General features: G+C 44.6%; 1 protein-coding gene across 1 annotated transcript in view; it reads right to left on the reverse strand.

The window, feature by feature from the left end:
* Positions 1-1,114: 1,114 nt before the first annotated feature.
* Positions 1,115-14,295, reverse strand: part of TEKT3 (tektin 3) — a 34,656-nt gene continuing 21,475 nt past the window's right edge. Inside the window, exons 5-8 of the mRNA XM_027518539.1 lie at positions 13,294-13,437; positions 11,439-11,661; positions 9,185-9,339; positions 1,115-2,973 (exon numbers count right to left, since the gene is read on the reverse strand). Coding sequence (XP_027374340.1) covers positions 2,757-2,973; positions 9,185-9,339; positions 11,439-11,661; positions 13,294-13,437 — 739 coding nt within the window. The 3' untranslated portion in view covers positions 1,115-2,756. The remainder of the gene's footprint in view (positions 2,974-9,184; positions 9,340-11,438; positions 11,662-13,293; positions 13,438-14,295) is intronic.

Raw genomic sequence — 14,295 nt, forward strand, 5'->3', positions numbered from 1 at the left:
CACAACATTGTTAATCACCTATACTCCAATACAAAGTAAAAAGTTTAAAGTTTTTTAAAAAAGACTATATATTCTTGGGAATTCTCTGGTGGTCCAGTGGTTAGGACTCAGCATTTTCACTGCCTGGGGCCCAGGTTCTAAGACCCTACAAACCGCGGAGCAAGTGCAGCCAAAAGAAAATATGTTCAGCACGTAGGATGAAAATGTGTGTCACAGGATATACAGGGAACTCTTAAAAACAAATGAAGAAAAGATAAATCCTTGGGGGAAACAGGCAAATAACAAGGACAAGCAATTGACCAAAGAAAGTCAAGGATCCAGTAAACAATGTCCTACGTCATCATTTTCCAAAGATGAGATGTGAAAGCAATAGAAGCACTTTCCTGTGATGGGAAAGATGCAGAAAGTCAGGCCCTCTCATGCGCTGGTGGTAGGGATGCTAAGTAACACATTCTCTCAGGAACGCCATTTGACAAAATACCGTAAAAGCCTTTCCCAATGTGTGCCTGAGTTCTGATGTAATGATTACATATCTAGGAACTTAAGGGAAATATTAAAGATGTTTGCAACTTTGCAGACATTTCACTAACAAGATTCAGTCATGGCTACCTTTTTATAAAGAAAAGTTCCTTTTTATAAAGAGGAATTCCCTGGAGGTCCAGGGGTTTAGGACTCCATGTTTTCACTGCCAAGGGCACAGGTTCAATCCCATCCCTAGTCAGGGAACTAAGATCCCACAAGCTGCACAGTGGAACGAAAAGAGAAAAAAAAAAATAGTTATTAAAAAATAAACTAAAAAAGAAGAGTCAGCCACAATAAAAATATCCAGTAATGGGGGATAGGACATAAAGCGTTCTAAAAACTCAAGACAATGGAATATTAAAAAGCCATCAAAATGATGCTGTGGAAAGGGATTAAATGACATGGAAAGAGTATACATTTTCAAGTGGAAAAAGCATAAATGAGTTGAGGTGAGCAGGCTCTGGGGATGGAGTCAGTCGCATAATAAGTTTCAGCTTTATAAGGGCTCCTTTATTGGGAATTCCATTTCTGAATGGAAAATGTGCACAAAATCACAGAAATAAAATATATGTATATCAAAACATCTAGTTAGTTTAAAAGTAATTGGAGGTTTTTATTTTTCTCTTTTGCTCATTTGTACTTTCTCTTTTTTATCAAAGTATAGTTGACCTACAGAATTATATTAGAGTCAGGTGTATGACAGTGATTCAGTATTTTTACAGATTATAATCCCTTTAAAGTTACAACATAAAGGCGGTATTTCCCTGTGCTTATGGATTTTATACATAATAGTTTGTACCTCTTAATCCCCTACCCTTCTCTTGCTCCTCCCCCCGCCTTTGCCCACTTGTAACCACTAGTTTATTCTCTGTGAGTCTGTTTGTGTTTTATTAATTTCATTGTTTGTCTTATTTTTCAGATTCCACATATAAGTGATAACATAGTGAAATAAATCAGCCATAGAAAGGGAAATATTCTGTTATCCCTTGTCTGTGTTTTCTGACATTTCCACGAGTGGTATTCATTGTTTTTACAGACACTGAGGCAAGGTTTTAAAAAATGATGCTGTGTATTAACAGCTAATGACAGAAACCCATTTGAATAAGGAAATGAGATTACCAATCAGCAGCATCATCCAAAATGTTATTAATCATGTATTTAAATACAAGCATTACATATTATACATATTTGTAAATAAACATAAACATTGCATATTACCTATATATGCAAATAAATTTTATATGTACATATATTGTAATAGAAAAAGGACTGGAAACACGTACCATAAAATGCTAACAAGCTTCAGTGATTATTTCTGGGTGTTATGAAAATAAAGCAATTTTCAGGGGTTCTGTGTGTGTGTGTTCCCTATTTTCCAAAACAGGTATTCAGCAAATGTTTTTCATTTGTAATACACAAAAAGTTTTTTTAAAAAATACACAACCCTTGAGATAAGGCAGGACCTCCTACAATGTAAGTGATGTCCCATTTACTGGTCCATCCAGCATCAGCACCTTTTTGTCACCTTTTTGGACGCTCTGCACTCACAAGTGAGGTGAGCAAGTCCTGCTGATTCATTGCACCATGTCTGGCGTTTCTCCCCTCTTGGTTTCCACGGCCATCTCTCTAATTCAAGACTCTCCTTCCCCAGTCATGGCTTTCACAAGGACATGTCCCCACCCAGAGATGTCCACTGTTCCCCCAATCGACATGGAACTGAAACCCTCCCCCAACATTTCCAGGCGTCTCACCCATCCTATTTCTTCATACACGCCCTCCATTAGGAATCACAGCCAACTGTCCCCTTACTATTGTCCAAAGGCACTCTGTTTTTCCAGCTTCCTTTTTGCTCCAAGAACCCGGACAACCACCTTCCCAGAAACCTTTCTCCTTCTCTCAAAACCCACCTGCCAGGACAGGATCTCTGTCCCCACGCCTCAGAGGAAATACACTTCTCCTTTCCAGCCCATTCATGTTACACAGAATAAGAGGAATAATACAAATAAATGTTCTTACCTAGTCTGTTACATTGTATTTATCTAGCTCAGAAGCCTAGTAAATCTAGAGAATGAAGGTTTGGATGCAAAGAAAGGGTTCTCCAAGACAGGACCCCAGTACGTATCTATAAATACGATCCTTTAATAAGTGAGCAGATCATCCCTTGCATAAGCGCAGGCGCAGGGCCCTGGTCCCGCCTGGTCCCGGGAGCGCCACATCTGGTCCGGGGAGAGCACCTAACAGAAGCCCACCAGGCGCAGGGTGCTGGGGAAGCTTCTGCGCATGCTCATGCACTTGTCCTGGTCGATGTACAGGGAGTTGGCCTTGACTGCCAGGTCGTGCTCCAGCGTGGCCTTCGTGTGGGCCAGCGACTGCAGCGTGTCCTCCGCGTCCCTCAGGCGCTGCTGCAGGGTCTGGATGGTGTCGTCCACCTCGTACACCTCGTTCACCAGCCTGCGTGGGGAAGAGGCGCCCGTTAGGTTAGCAGAGGTCAGGCTGGTCATTGCTCCACCGGGGGCGTGTGTGCTTACTGCATTCCCACCGGTCACCCCAACCTCAGAAACTACTTCACGTCACACGGGAAACAGTATCGGTGCGCAGTTGCATGAGACCAGGAGGAAATGTCAAAACCCAAGAGAACATGAAAATGACAATGCATGAAATCAGCTACGTGAGCCATGAAACAAGTTGCAGTTCTGATTGTGCTGCTGATGAAAAACATGAAACATTTTCCTTAAGACTGAAAGGAAAAAAGGCATGATTTTATATTAAAAAAAAATCTAGCATCTCCCTCTCAAATTATTTTAATCCACATTGTTTTCATTTTCATTTCTTTAATTATCAGTGAACCTTTCTTCAATGTCTATTGGGCATTTGCAATTCTGCAAAAACAATTTGGCAAGTGTTTTCCCCAATTTGTTTTTGACTTTTAATCAGCTTATGATATTTTTGTTAAAAGTAAGATTTCAATTTTTAGTAAGATGTCTTTGTGATTTCTTCTATTGTATTTATATTTAGAAGCCTTTTCTCTTCCCAAAGAACAATTAAGCAAGGACTCCTTTACAGTCTGACCTGGCCAATAGTATCCAAAGGATATGACCACATGGTCAGTCAAGAGAAAGAATATGAAACAGGTTACAAAATGACAATAATAATGATAATTAATTTATTGACTGCATTAGTGTATGTGTATATATATATATATATATATATATATATATATATATACATGCATGCACGCTCAGTCACTCCGTTGTGTCTAACTCTGTGACTCCATGAACTGTAGCCCACCAGGCTCCTCTGTCCATGGAATTTTTCAGGCAAGAATACTGGAGTGGTTTGCCATTTCCTCCTCCAGGGGATCTTCCCAACCCAGGGATCAAACCCATATCTCCTGTGTCTCCTGAATTGGCAGACGGATTCTTTACCACCGAGCCACCTGGGAAGCCAGTGAAAACACCAACTCCAAATTCATCAAATTTTGACCAGCGATTAAAAGCTAGTTTTCCTTATTTGGAGGTTCATTTATCAGGAGACTGGAGTGCATGAAATTAACTAAAATGTACCATAATCTAAAGAGAAGAGTGACAGTAAACAAATAGGATGGGGACATCCCTGGAGCTAGAAAATGATCTCATGATCATAGAAGAATATTTAGACCATGTTTAAATCGTTATACCAAGGCCATCTTATAGCTCCACAGAACTTTGCAACTGAAAAATAAATGTGAGAGGTCATTAAGCCACGTTTCCTTGTTTTACAGTTGAAGAAACTAAACACCCCAGGGACTGATGAACTGCCCTCCCTGCAGGCACATATCCATGTTTATACACAGCACGGTCATCCAGGAAGATGGAAGGAAATCAGGGGACTTGACAACCATAATAAAGAACTGGGTCCCATTTCCTGCCCGACCCGCTCAGCATCCAGAAGCAGAGAGCAGGGAAGTTGGCCTCTGCACTCTCTCCTACTCATGAATTTGAACAAAGTGAAAAGTTTGACATAGAAGGATAAAAGAATGATTTCTTCATTGTGTTAACTTGTGTTGAATAATATTAAGTGAGAACAAGAAGAAATAACATCAATGTCTGATGATAACAGACACCATAGCTGGATGATGGGGTACTACACAGTCATACCTTTTACAAAAGAATTTGTTCTTGCCTTGGGATTCCCTGGTGGCTCAGTGGGTAAAGAATCAGCTTGCAATGCAGGAGACGTGGGTTCTATCCCTGGGTCGGGAAGATTCCCTGGAGGAGGGCATGGCAACCCTTGTCTAGAAACCTATGGACAGAGGCGCATGTCGGGCTACGGTCCATGGGGTCCCAAAGAGTTGGACATGACTGAAGTGACTGAGCATGCATGCACATGGGGAAAGAGACTCAGAATATAATGTTGGTTGAAAACATTAAGCTATTTGGGAGCCTCTTGCAGCCATCCCAAGGTTGGGGTCACTGCAAAGCACCCCCAAAAGGCTCATGGAGGCAACGACAAGCCTGTGCACACCCACACCATGACTTCATCTGAGAACCTAACCTGTTTTCTTATGTTGCAAGGGGGAGGGGAGGAATTAAACTTTTGTGCCAAAGTTTCCTTTGGTCTAAAATCAGTAAATGCAGCATCTGAGAACAGAGCTAAAAGCATATTTTGTTGCTGTTGTTAAGGTCAAGTTGGATTTTAAAAGTTAAGTTATTTTTTGAAGATCCCAGGGTTTACAATACCACTAGCAAAGAAACAGGTCTTCAGAGAGACTGTTGGATAGGGCTGGTGGTAGGATTTACGAGGGCCCGTTGTTTATAATCACACCGGCCTGCTTCTCGTCTCGCATCCTTCACTGAACTGTTTTCACTGCTTCAAAAGGAACTCTGAACCCGAAGGTAGGGATGGAGCAGGATTATATGAGTCTTTACTCCTCCAAGCCAAATATGTTAGTCTAGTGGGAAATTTATCTGTGAGAGATCTTCTGAAGAAAGACACATTAAAATATCAATTTCTTAAAAGGAATACAATTTCTTAAAAAGATACTTAGAATGCAGGCAGCTAGCATCCTTGTTTCCCTATTGCTGTGTGAAGGCAGCGCAGAGGTATTACGCCTCTCTCAACTTGCGCCATTACAAATACATTTTTCCTCCTCTTTCAAGGCCACGTTCCCCTCTCAGTTTCCTTATTTTTTTGGCAGATGGCAGAGAGCCATTCCGCTGGAACCACTCCTTCTGGGGGAAATCACAGAACTGAAAAACAGTTTGCATTCAAATACAAATAAAACTACCATCGTTTGAAAAAAAAAAAAAATCAAGATGAAGTACAGCAGAGCCTGGTCTGGCCTGCCACCAAGGATGCCAAGAATGTTTAGAATTGCTCTTGAAAGAACCCATTTAGAAAAACTTCAAATGCAAAGCAAAGTGTTGAAATGAAAACAGCACTTCTTCTCTGTCCCTACTCCCCTGAGTTCACGGTTCTTATGTTTTCTTCACCCAGACAGCCAAAGGCTGCTTTCAGAATGCTCGATGAAAAAGAAAAATAATCCCCTCCCTCAATAATCATCCTCAATTCCACAGTTGTTCCTCTAGGACCATATTTTTGGCAACGATATTTTAACAAGAAATCTTTATGGAAACAAAAGCAGGTTTTGTCCTGAAGTTGGTAAAGGAGCAGAGGAAATAGACACATGGCAGGGTCGCCAGGAAGTAAAGGAAAAAAAAAAAAAAAGCAAATTCTGCTCAGCCAGGAAGGGCAAGAAAAGAGGAAAATGCATTCAGCATCTTAGAAGTGGCTGTAAACACCTCACTGTCTGATAACTGCAAAGTCAAATTTGACCATGACCCAAGCCCTTCTAGAAAGCAACCCTGGCTGGTCTGATGGCAGCCTGGACAATTTCTCTCGCCCCGCCTCTGTTTCGATGACTTTGCAGAAATTGTCGGAGCATGAAACTGCAGCTCAGCTTTTCCTAATAATATTTGCATAAAACCACAATTCATGATCTACTGGCCAAATGGGTGTGACCCCACTCACTACCAGGTTCCTGTAATAAGCAGACACTTCCGACTGGCTGCCTCCAGAGTGGAGGCCCACTTATCCTCTGAGATGGGCTGTATGTGAGTCGGGGTTCTGTGGAACCCACTTGGATAAAGGTGGCCTGGGTGGGTGGCCTCCTCCAAGGGATGGCCAGACGACACCTCCACTGAGAGAAAGGCAGCTGCTGCAGGAGATGAAAGCCAGTGGCATGTGGTCTAGAGCCCATCTCTCAGTATCCAATACAGACAACATGCGTGCTGCCCGTGGAGGGGGCTCTGCAGTGATGCTTCCTCTGTGAGCCTCAGGTTCATCATCTTCTCCGAGAGCCAGATGTAGCCTGTGCTCGGCTAAGATATCCCATGGCAATCCAGAAGCCAGAGGAGCTCAGGCCTAGGACTGGGGGTGCCAGGGGCCCCACCCAATGAAAGAGAAGCAGAAGCAAATCGCTGGGTTGGCTGAACGGAGCTCAGCAGCAGACAGACAAGGATTCTAACTATCCTTCCAGCAGGTGCCAGCCAGGCCACGTCACTCAGCTCACGTCTGCCTCAGTTTCCCTATTTATAAGGTGAAGATCATGCAGGAGGTAAAGTGTGCAGGACAGCGCCCAGCACAGAATAAGATCAATAAATGACAATGGCCCTGGTGATTGTCAGGCTTCCCTGGTGGCTCAGACAGTAAAGTACCTGCCTGCAATGCAGGAGACCTGGGTTCAATCCCCGGGTCGGGAAGATCCCCTGGAGAAAGAAATGGCGACTCACTCAAGTATTCTTGTCTGGAGAATTCCATGGACAGAGGAGCCTGGTGGGCTACAGTCCAGGGGGTTGCAAAGAGTCGGACTTGACTGGGTGACTAACACTTTTCATGGTGATTGTCAGCATCACCACCTTTATCATCTTCATCATTTCCGGCCTCACAAAACTGCCCCCCCCCACATTGGACATATGTATACCTACGGCTGATTCACATCGATGTTTGACAGAAAACAACAAAATTCTATAAAGCAATTATCCTTCAATTAAAAAATAAAAAAGACCCGCCCCCTTTCCTTCGCTCCGGGGAACACACAGCCTCACCCTCCTGCTTGTTCCCTGGGTAAGAGCTCAGAGTCCTTTTGTCCCTAGATAGAAGGGAACTCTATCATGGAGCAGGGCAGATGACAAGGCCAGTGGCCTCTCCCCTCTGCACAAGTTCAAGTGCTGCCCCATCGCTCCTCCAGTTGCTATAAATTTGACTTGCTTCTACACAAATTGTTTCAAGACCTAAGAAGAGCCATAATGAAATCCAGAAAGAGGCAGACAGACTGGTACTGAGAAATTAGAAATAAAGCCAGAATGGGGGTGAGGGTGGCCAAGTCCACATGAGGCCATCTAAAAGGAATCTTCCAAGTTAAAATGATAAGAATAAAATATACCTAGTGTCCGGGCACATGTGGGAGATGCTTGATGAAGACCAGCTGCTTTCAAGTTCTACTGAGAACAAGAACAAACTGAAATGAGCTGAGATGAGCTGTTGAGGTTTAGGGAATCCTAAGGATGCTCTGAAGGACCAGGGCAGGTATTAGCTCCCCAAAGTGGTGAAAGAGAGCAGCGGTGAGAGCAGACAGATGGGGTCTGGGGAGCTGGTGCCCAAAGTCCCTTTTCTTATGAGTCCGGGGGACTGAGAAGCTCATAGTGGCCAACCTCTGAGCTGCTTCCAAGACAGGAATCTGGAAACCCCAGAGACTCTAGGCAGATGTAAAGGAACCCAGCACGTCCTCCATCTGCTGAAGGAGGCTAAATGTTTGTTAACACTTTTCTTGTATGTAGCGTTGATGTCATTTCCTTTTTTCTCTATCCATGGTAAAATATACATAACACAGAATTTACCATCCCAGCTCTTAAGTTTGCGGCATTAGTACCCTCACAATCTTGTGCATCCATCACCAACTTCTACACTTCGAGAACTTATCATCATCTCAAGCTGCAAATACTAACACCATTACTGACACTTTAAAGAAGGCTCCTGTCAAAGCTGTGGTCTTTCAAGTAGTCATGTATGGATATAAGAGTTGGACCATAAAGAAGGCTAGACACTGAAGCATTGATGCTTTTGAATTGTGGTATTGTAGAGGACTCTTGAGAGTCCCTTGGACTGCAAGGAGATCAAATCAGTCAACCCTAAGGGAAATCAACCCTGAATACTCATTGGAAGGACTGATACTGAAGCTGAATCTCCAACACTTGGGCCACCTGATGTAAACAGCCAACTCACTGGTAAACATCCTGATGTTGGGAAACATTGAAGGCAAAAGGAGAAGAGGGTAGCAAAGGACAAGCTGGTTGGATAGCATCACCAATTCAATGGACATGAACTTGAAACCTCCAGGAGATGGTGAGGGACAGGGATGCCTGCCATGCTGCAGTTCATAGGGTCACAGAAAGTCGGACACGATTTAGTGACTGAACAACAATGACAACAAAAAAGTCTGCGGCACCACGACCATCACTAGGTTCCCCCACATCCCCGAGTTGGCAGACACGCCTTTGAAAGCAGCTCAGAGCTGCAGGCAGGCTGGGGGCTTCCCCAGAAGAGCCCAAGCAGACCCAGGAGGCGCCCCCCACCATCACCATGACCCCAGCCTGGTCCTCCCCACCTTTTGCCACCCACTCACCGCAGCTGAGCCATGTCTCTGCACAGTTCTATGTTGGGTCTCCTGGTCCGCTCGTCCAGACGGGTCTGAGCCACCTTCAGGAAGGCAGACTTCTCCACGATGGCCTTCTTGATGGATTCAATAGTCATCTCTGTCTGGAAAATCTCCTGCAGAGTCTGTACCAAGAGAAGCAAATGCCTGAGGCTTTGGTGCCGAGCCACCAACAACCTGCTTCCCACCCTGTGCAGCTGGGACCCAGACTTGTCCTCTGCTGGGAACAGGGGTTCTCTGGGGGCCTCCTCCTTTCAGCGCCATCTGGGACCTGTGGTGGGAGGTACGGCACCTGCTCGCACCCTCCAGAGAGCATCCTCCAGACGTGGCATGTGAACACTGACACCACAGAAATGGGCAAATGCTGCAAACCCAAGCTCGCTGTCCTCCTTTCCCCAGATCACGGGCTGTTAGACATTGACTAGTGCACATTTGTACGTGACCCAGAGAAAAGGGGGGCCAGGAACTTTGAGGGCACCCACTTCCCTCCCAAATTTGTATGCCCTTAAGTCTTTATCTTCCTGCTGTCTCTTCTCACTAATCTTAAAGAGGTTTTCCTGCCAATGGAGGATTTGCCTTGAAGCAAGTCAAGGTCAAGCTTTGGGGTGTCTCCATGGAAGGGAGGAGCGCTGGCAGTCTGGTAAGCCCAAATTTATATTCATTTTGCCTTAGAAAAGGGTTGCCCCAGTTACCTAAACCTGAATCCCTCCCCACCTGGGAAGCCCTTGAAGAGGTAATGAAGTTAAAATGAGGTCATTAGGGTTGGTCCTAATCTAGTCCGACTGGTGTCCTTATAAAAAGAAGAGACTGAGACAGACATGCATGCAGGGGAGACCACGTGATGATGCTGGGAGAGAGTGACCATCTACAAGTCTAGGAGAGAGGACTTAGAAGAAACCAACCCTACTGATAACTTGACCTCAGACTTCAGCCTCCAAGACTGTGAGAAAATAAACGTCTGTTGTTTAAGCCGCCCTGTCTGAGTGCTTTGTTATGGCAGCCTGAACAAACTTAATACAGCGGTAAATAAAAATCTGTTGAACAAAGGGACTCCATCCTGTCACTTTCTAAAACGCCTTTAGATGATCTCTCACTGGCCAGGGGACCATGCCTCTAGATGACCTCTCACTCCCCTTTAGATGCCCAGGGAGTCGTAACCCTTCCCATCAGTGAGATCCACGGTCTGGCTCCAGCTAGTTTTCCAAGCTTCTCTTTCAGGACACACACTGTCCATGACAGCCAGACCAGGCTCTTTACAGACCTGACTCAGCCCCTGATCTGCCCCCTCTCGAGGCTTTGTTCATGATACTGCCCCACCTGAATGTTCGCTTCTTTCTCCAAACCCCGAAAACAATTTCTTTATTGGCTATTTGGCAACCACAACTTGGAATTTTCTATTGTTTTTAATTGTGTGTGAGCTTTTCAAGTTACACACACCTTCTCTACAAATATAAGCTTCCTGGAACAAAAACTACCTTTCATCCATCTCTCTGCCCTTCTCCGAAGTAGAAGCTGTCTGGCCCAAATGTTTGTGGCCCAAAGAATTCACTGTGAGAAGGGAAGGTGAATTCTTACAGCCTGGGAAGAATGGCGACCTCAATCAAATAGTACCTCCTTAGAGAAACACAGCCAACAGTGTAAGATTCTTAAAAAGAGAAACAGAAAACTATATACAGCATAATCCACAGAAATAATAAGAGCTCCAAGCCCGAAACTAAGTAATATAAGAGCTCCTTGTTTATCTTGAAACCCACGAATTCTGCCTAAATCCTTCATTTTATTGTCCTTATAAAACAAAAGCACTTTAAAAAGTTCAATATCAGAAACATCTTGAACCACCTAATAGTTTCCTGTGTTTGGTTTTATATTCCAGAAAAAAAAGGGGGCTGAAATAATTTAACAGAAAACATCCCTACCAATTCACTTGCTAGTTACATACAGTAATTCATTAAACTTTAATAATAATATTTTTGTAACTGTTAAATAGTAGGAGCCTTTCACGATATAGTGCATTCTTTGTGCTCCCCAAACTGGTGGATTCCAATTTCATTCTGACACCTGGCTACCTGGCTAACATAAATGGTGTGCTTCCTATTGGTTCTCATTTTCTTTAGCCTGTATGGCCAGGAAGTCGTGTGCCTTATGGTGGAGATCTGTGGTCCCAGGGCCCCTGCCCTGTCTCTCTAGGTCAGCCGTGGGGCCCACCCCCCAGTACCAGGCTTACCTTTGCCAGGTGAGTCTGAATCTTATTTTTCGCATCCGCGGTTTCAGCAATGCGGTTGGTGAAAGCCAAGTTCACCTTGTTGAACTGATTCCACATCTCATTGGCTGTCACCACCAGGACGTTTTGGATATCATCTCTCAGTTTCGCAGAGGCGGCTCGCTCACTCTGGGAGCGAAGAATGTTGTCGTCGGTAAATTTGGCCCAGGACTCGGGCACTGAGACCCTGAAGAGAAAGGAAACAGATCCAGACAACGGAAACAATGATGCATCAGCCTAGACGGTCTGCAGGCAATCGTCCATCCGGCGAAAGGAAAAAAAAAAAAACAAAAACCAAATCACTTGATTCTGGTTTTATTGCATGAAGTGTAAACGGCAGAGCAAAGCGCCTTTTAAACCTGTCTTAATTGCTCCTTGTTTCACTGCTTACTCTGGAAAGCCACAGCATGTATTAAGTTCACTACCAAGGTAGGGGGAGAAAGGATTGCTGAAGGGTGTGAGTATGTCCATTCATTAGAAAGGTGTCTCACCAGCCCCATAAGTGTTACGAAAAACTATTCAACCTCAGGACTAATCAAAGAAGTACTGCTGAAAACAGCTTGCTAATGACCCTTTGTCAGAACAGCAAAGAGCTAAGAAAACAATTATTTTCCAGTGAGCATGTTTAGAAACAGATTCGCTCATATCCTGCAGGTATATGCGTTAGTCGTTCAGTTGTGTCAGACTCTTTGCAACGCCAAGGACTGTAGCCCACCAGGCTCTTCTGTCCTTGGGATTTCCCAGGCAAGAATATTTGAGTGGGTTTGCCATTTCCTCCTCCAGGGGATCTGCCTGACTCAAGGGTTGATCCTGCATCTCCTGCATTGGCAGGCATTCTTTACTATCTAAGCCGCCAGGGAAGCCCTATCCTGTAGGTAGGAATGTTGAATTGCTACAGGCCTGGTGGAGAGCAATGTGAACTGAGTCTCTCAAATGTCATAACCCAGAAATTACACTTCGAATTGACATGTAGCATTACATCAGTTTCCAATGTGCAACATAATGATTTGATTTATGGATATATTGCAAAATGCCCACCACAGTGAGTCTAACTAACATCCAGCATCACACACAGTTACAAATCTTTTACTCAGGATGAGAATTTTTAAGATATCTTCCTGGTGGCTCAGACAGTAAAGAATCTGCCTGCAATGCAGGAGACCCAGGTTCAATCCATGGATCAGGAAGATCCCCTGAAGGAGGGCATGGCAACCCACTCTAGTATTCCTACCTGGAGAATTCCATGGACAGAGGTGCTTGGCAGGCTACAGTCCATGGGGTCGCAAGAGTCAGATAGAACTGAGTGATTGAGCACACACACAAAGAAAGGTAACACAGGGTTATCAAGATGCAGAGAGACAGGTCCTCTCAGAGAAGAGACCATCCATCCCAGATCGCATCCAGGGGCCTGGCAAAGAAACCATGGACAGGGCAAGTCTAACAAAGAGGGGAAATAAATTATTCAACGTTCAGCTATTTTTCAGCTTCTACTCCTATCACCCCCCCCATTCAGGGCATCTAATATACTGGTAACATTTTATTTTCTTTATGCTTAATTGTGTTTTCTAGGTTTTCTGCCTCAAGCAGGTGCTATTTTCATACTTAGGATTATAAACAACAAATAATTCTTTTACAAAAGATCACAGGATACAAGTGGCCACAGAACACGTGAGCTTACTGAAGACTTGTCCATAGCAGCTGAGTCTTACATTTCTGCGTCCTCCCATGGCTTCCAACTTACCTGTATGCTGCATCCTTTGGAAAACGGAGAGAATGGACTCAGTGGCGTGGAAGTCACAGGCGGCCTGTGCCTACTTACGTGGCATCCACCCTCTCCACTCCACGGAAGTAGCTGACGCCATCCGACGTGTTTCGCAGGTGGTGGCATTTATCGTCGATCCTGTAAGCCGACTGCTTGTCACTCAGGTCCTTCTCCAGCTCGTGCTGGGCAGCTCTATTGGCTCTAAAAGGCAGAAAGAGACAGAGCTTCAGGCTTAGGAAACAAGGTCACACAAGGAAGTGTGACTGCCCTTCTGGGTGGGGAACCACCCCTACCCCCTCCCTACCCCCATCCCCACACCCACTCCCTCCCATGACCTCCCATGAAAGTCTGCTCCTTCACACAATATCCAGCTTCTCCATTAAAAGGAGCTTCCCCTGCAACTTAGACATCCATCAACAGATAAATGGATAGAGTTGTGGTACATGTATGTGGTGGAATATTACTCCATGAAAAGGAATGAATTTGAGTCAGTTGAACTGAGGTGGATGAACCCGAAGTCTGTTATACAGATTGAAGTCAGTCAGAGAGAGAAAAACAAATATTGTATATTAAGGCATATGTATGGAATCTAGAAAAAAATGGTACTGATGAACCTATTTGCAGGGCAGGAATAGAGACACAGATGTACAGAACAGACTTGTGGATGAAGCATGAGGAGGAGAGAGGGTGGGACGAATCGAGAGAGTAGCACCAAAACGTTCATTCAGTTCAGTTCAGTTCAGTTGCTCAGTCGTGTCCAACTCTTTGCGACCCCATGAATCGCAGCACGCCAGGCCTCCCTGTCCGTCACCAACTCAGACTCATGCCCATCGAGTCAGTGATGCCATCCAGCCATCTCATCCTCTGTCGTCCCCTTCTCCTGCCCTCAATCCCTCCCAGCATCAGAGTCTTTTCCAATGAGTCAACTCTTCACATGAGGTGGCCAAAGTACTGGAGTTTCAGCTTTAGCATCATTCCTTCCAAAGAAATCCCAGGGCTGATCTCCTTCAGAATGGACTGGTTGGATCTCCTTGCAATCCAAGGGACTCTCAAGAGTCT

The sequence above is a fragment of the Bos indicus x Bos taurus genome, chromosome 19 (assembly GCF_003369695.1).
Source record: "Bos indicus x Bos taurus breed Angus x Brahman F1 hybrid chromosome 19, Bos_hybrid_MaternalHap_v2.0, whole genome shotgun sequence".
NCBI classification, from domain to species: domain Eukaryota; kingdom Metazoa; phylum Chordata; class Mammalia; order Artiodactyla; family Bovidae; genus Bos; species Bos indicus x Bos taurus.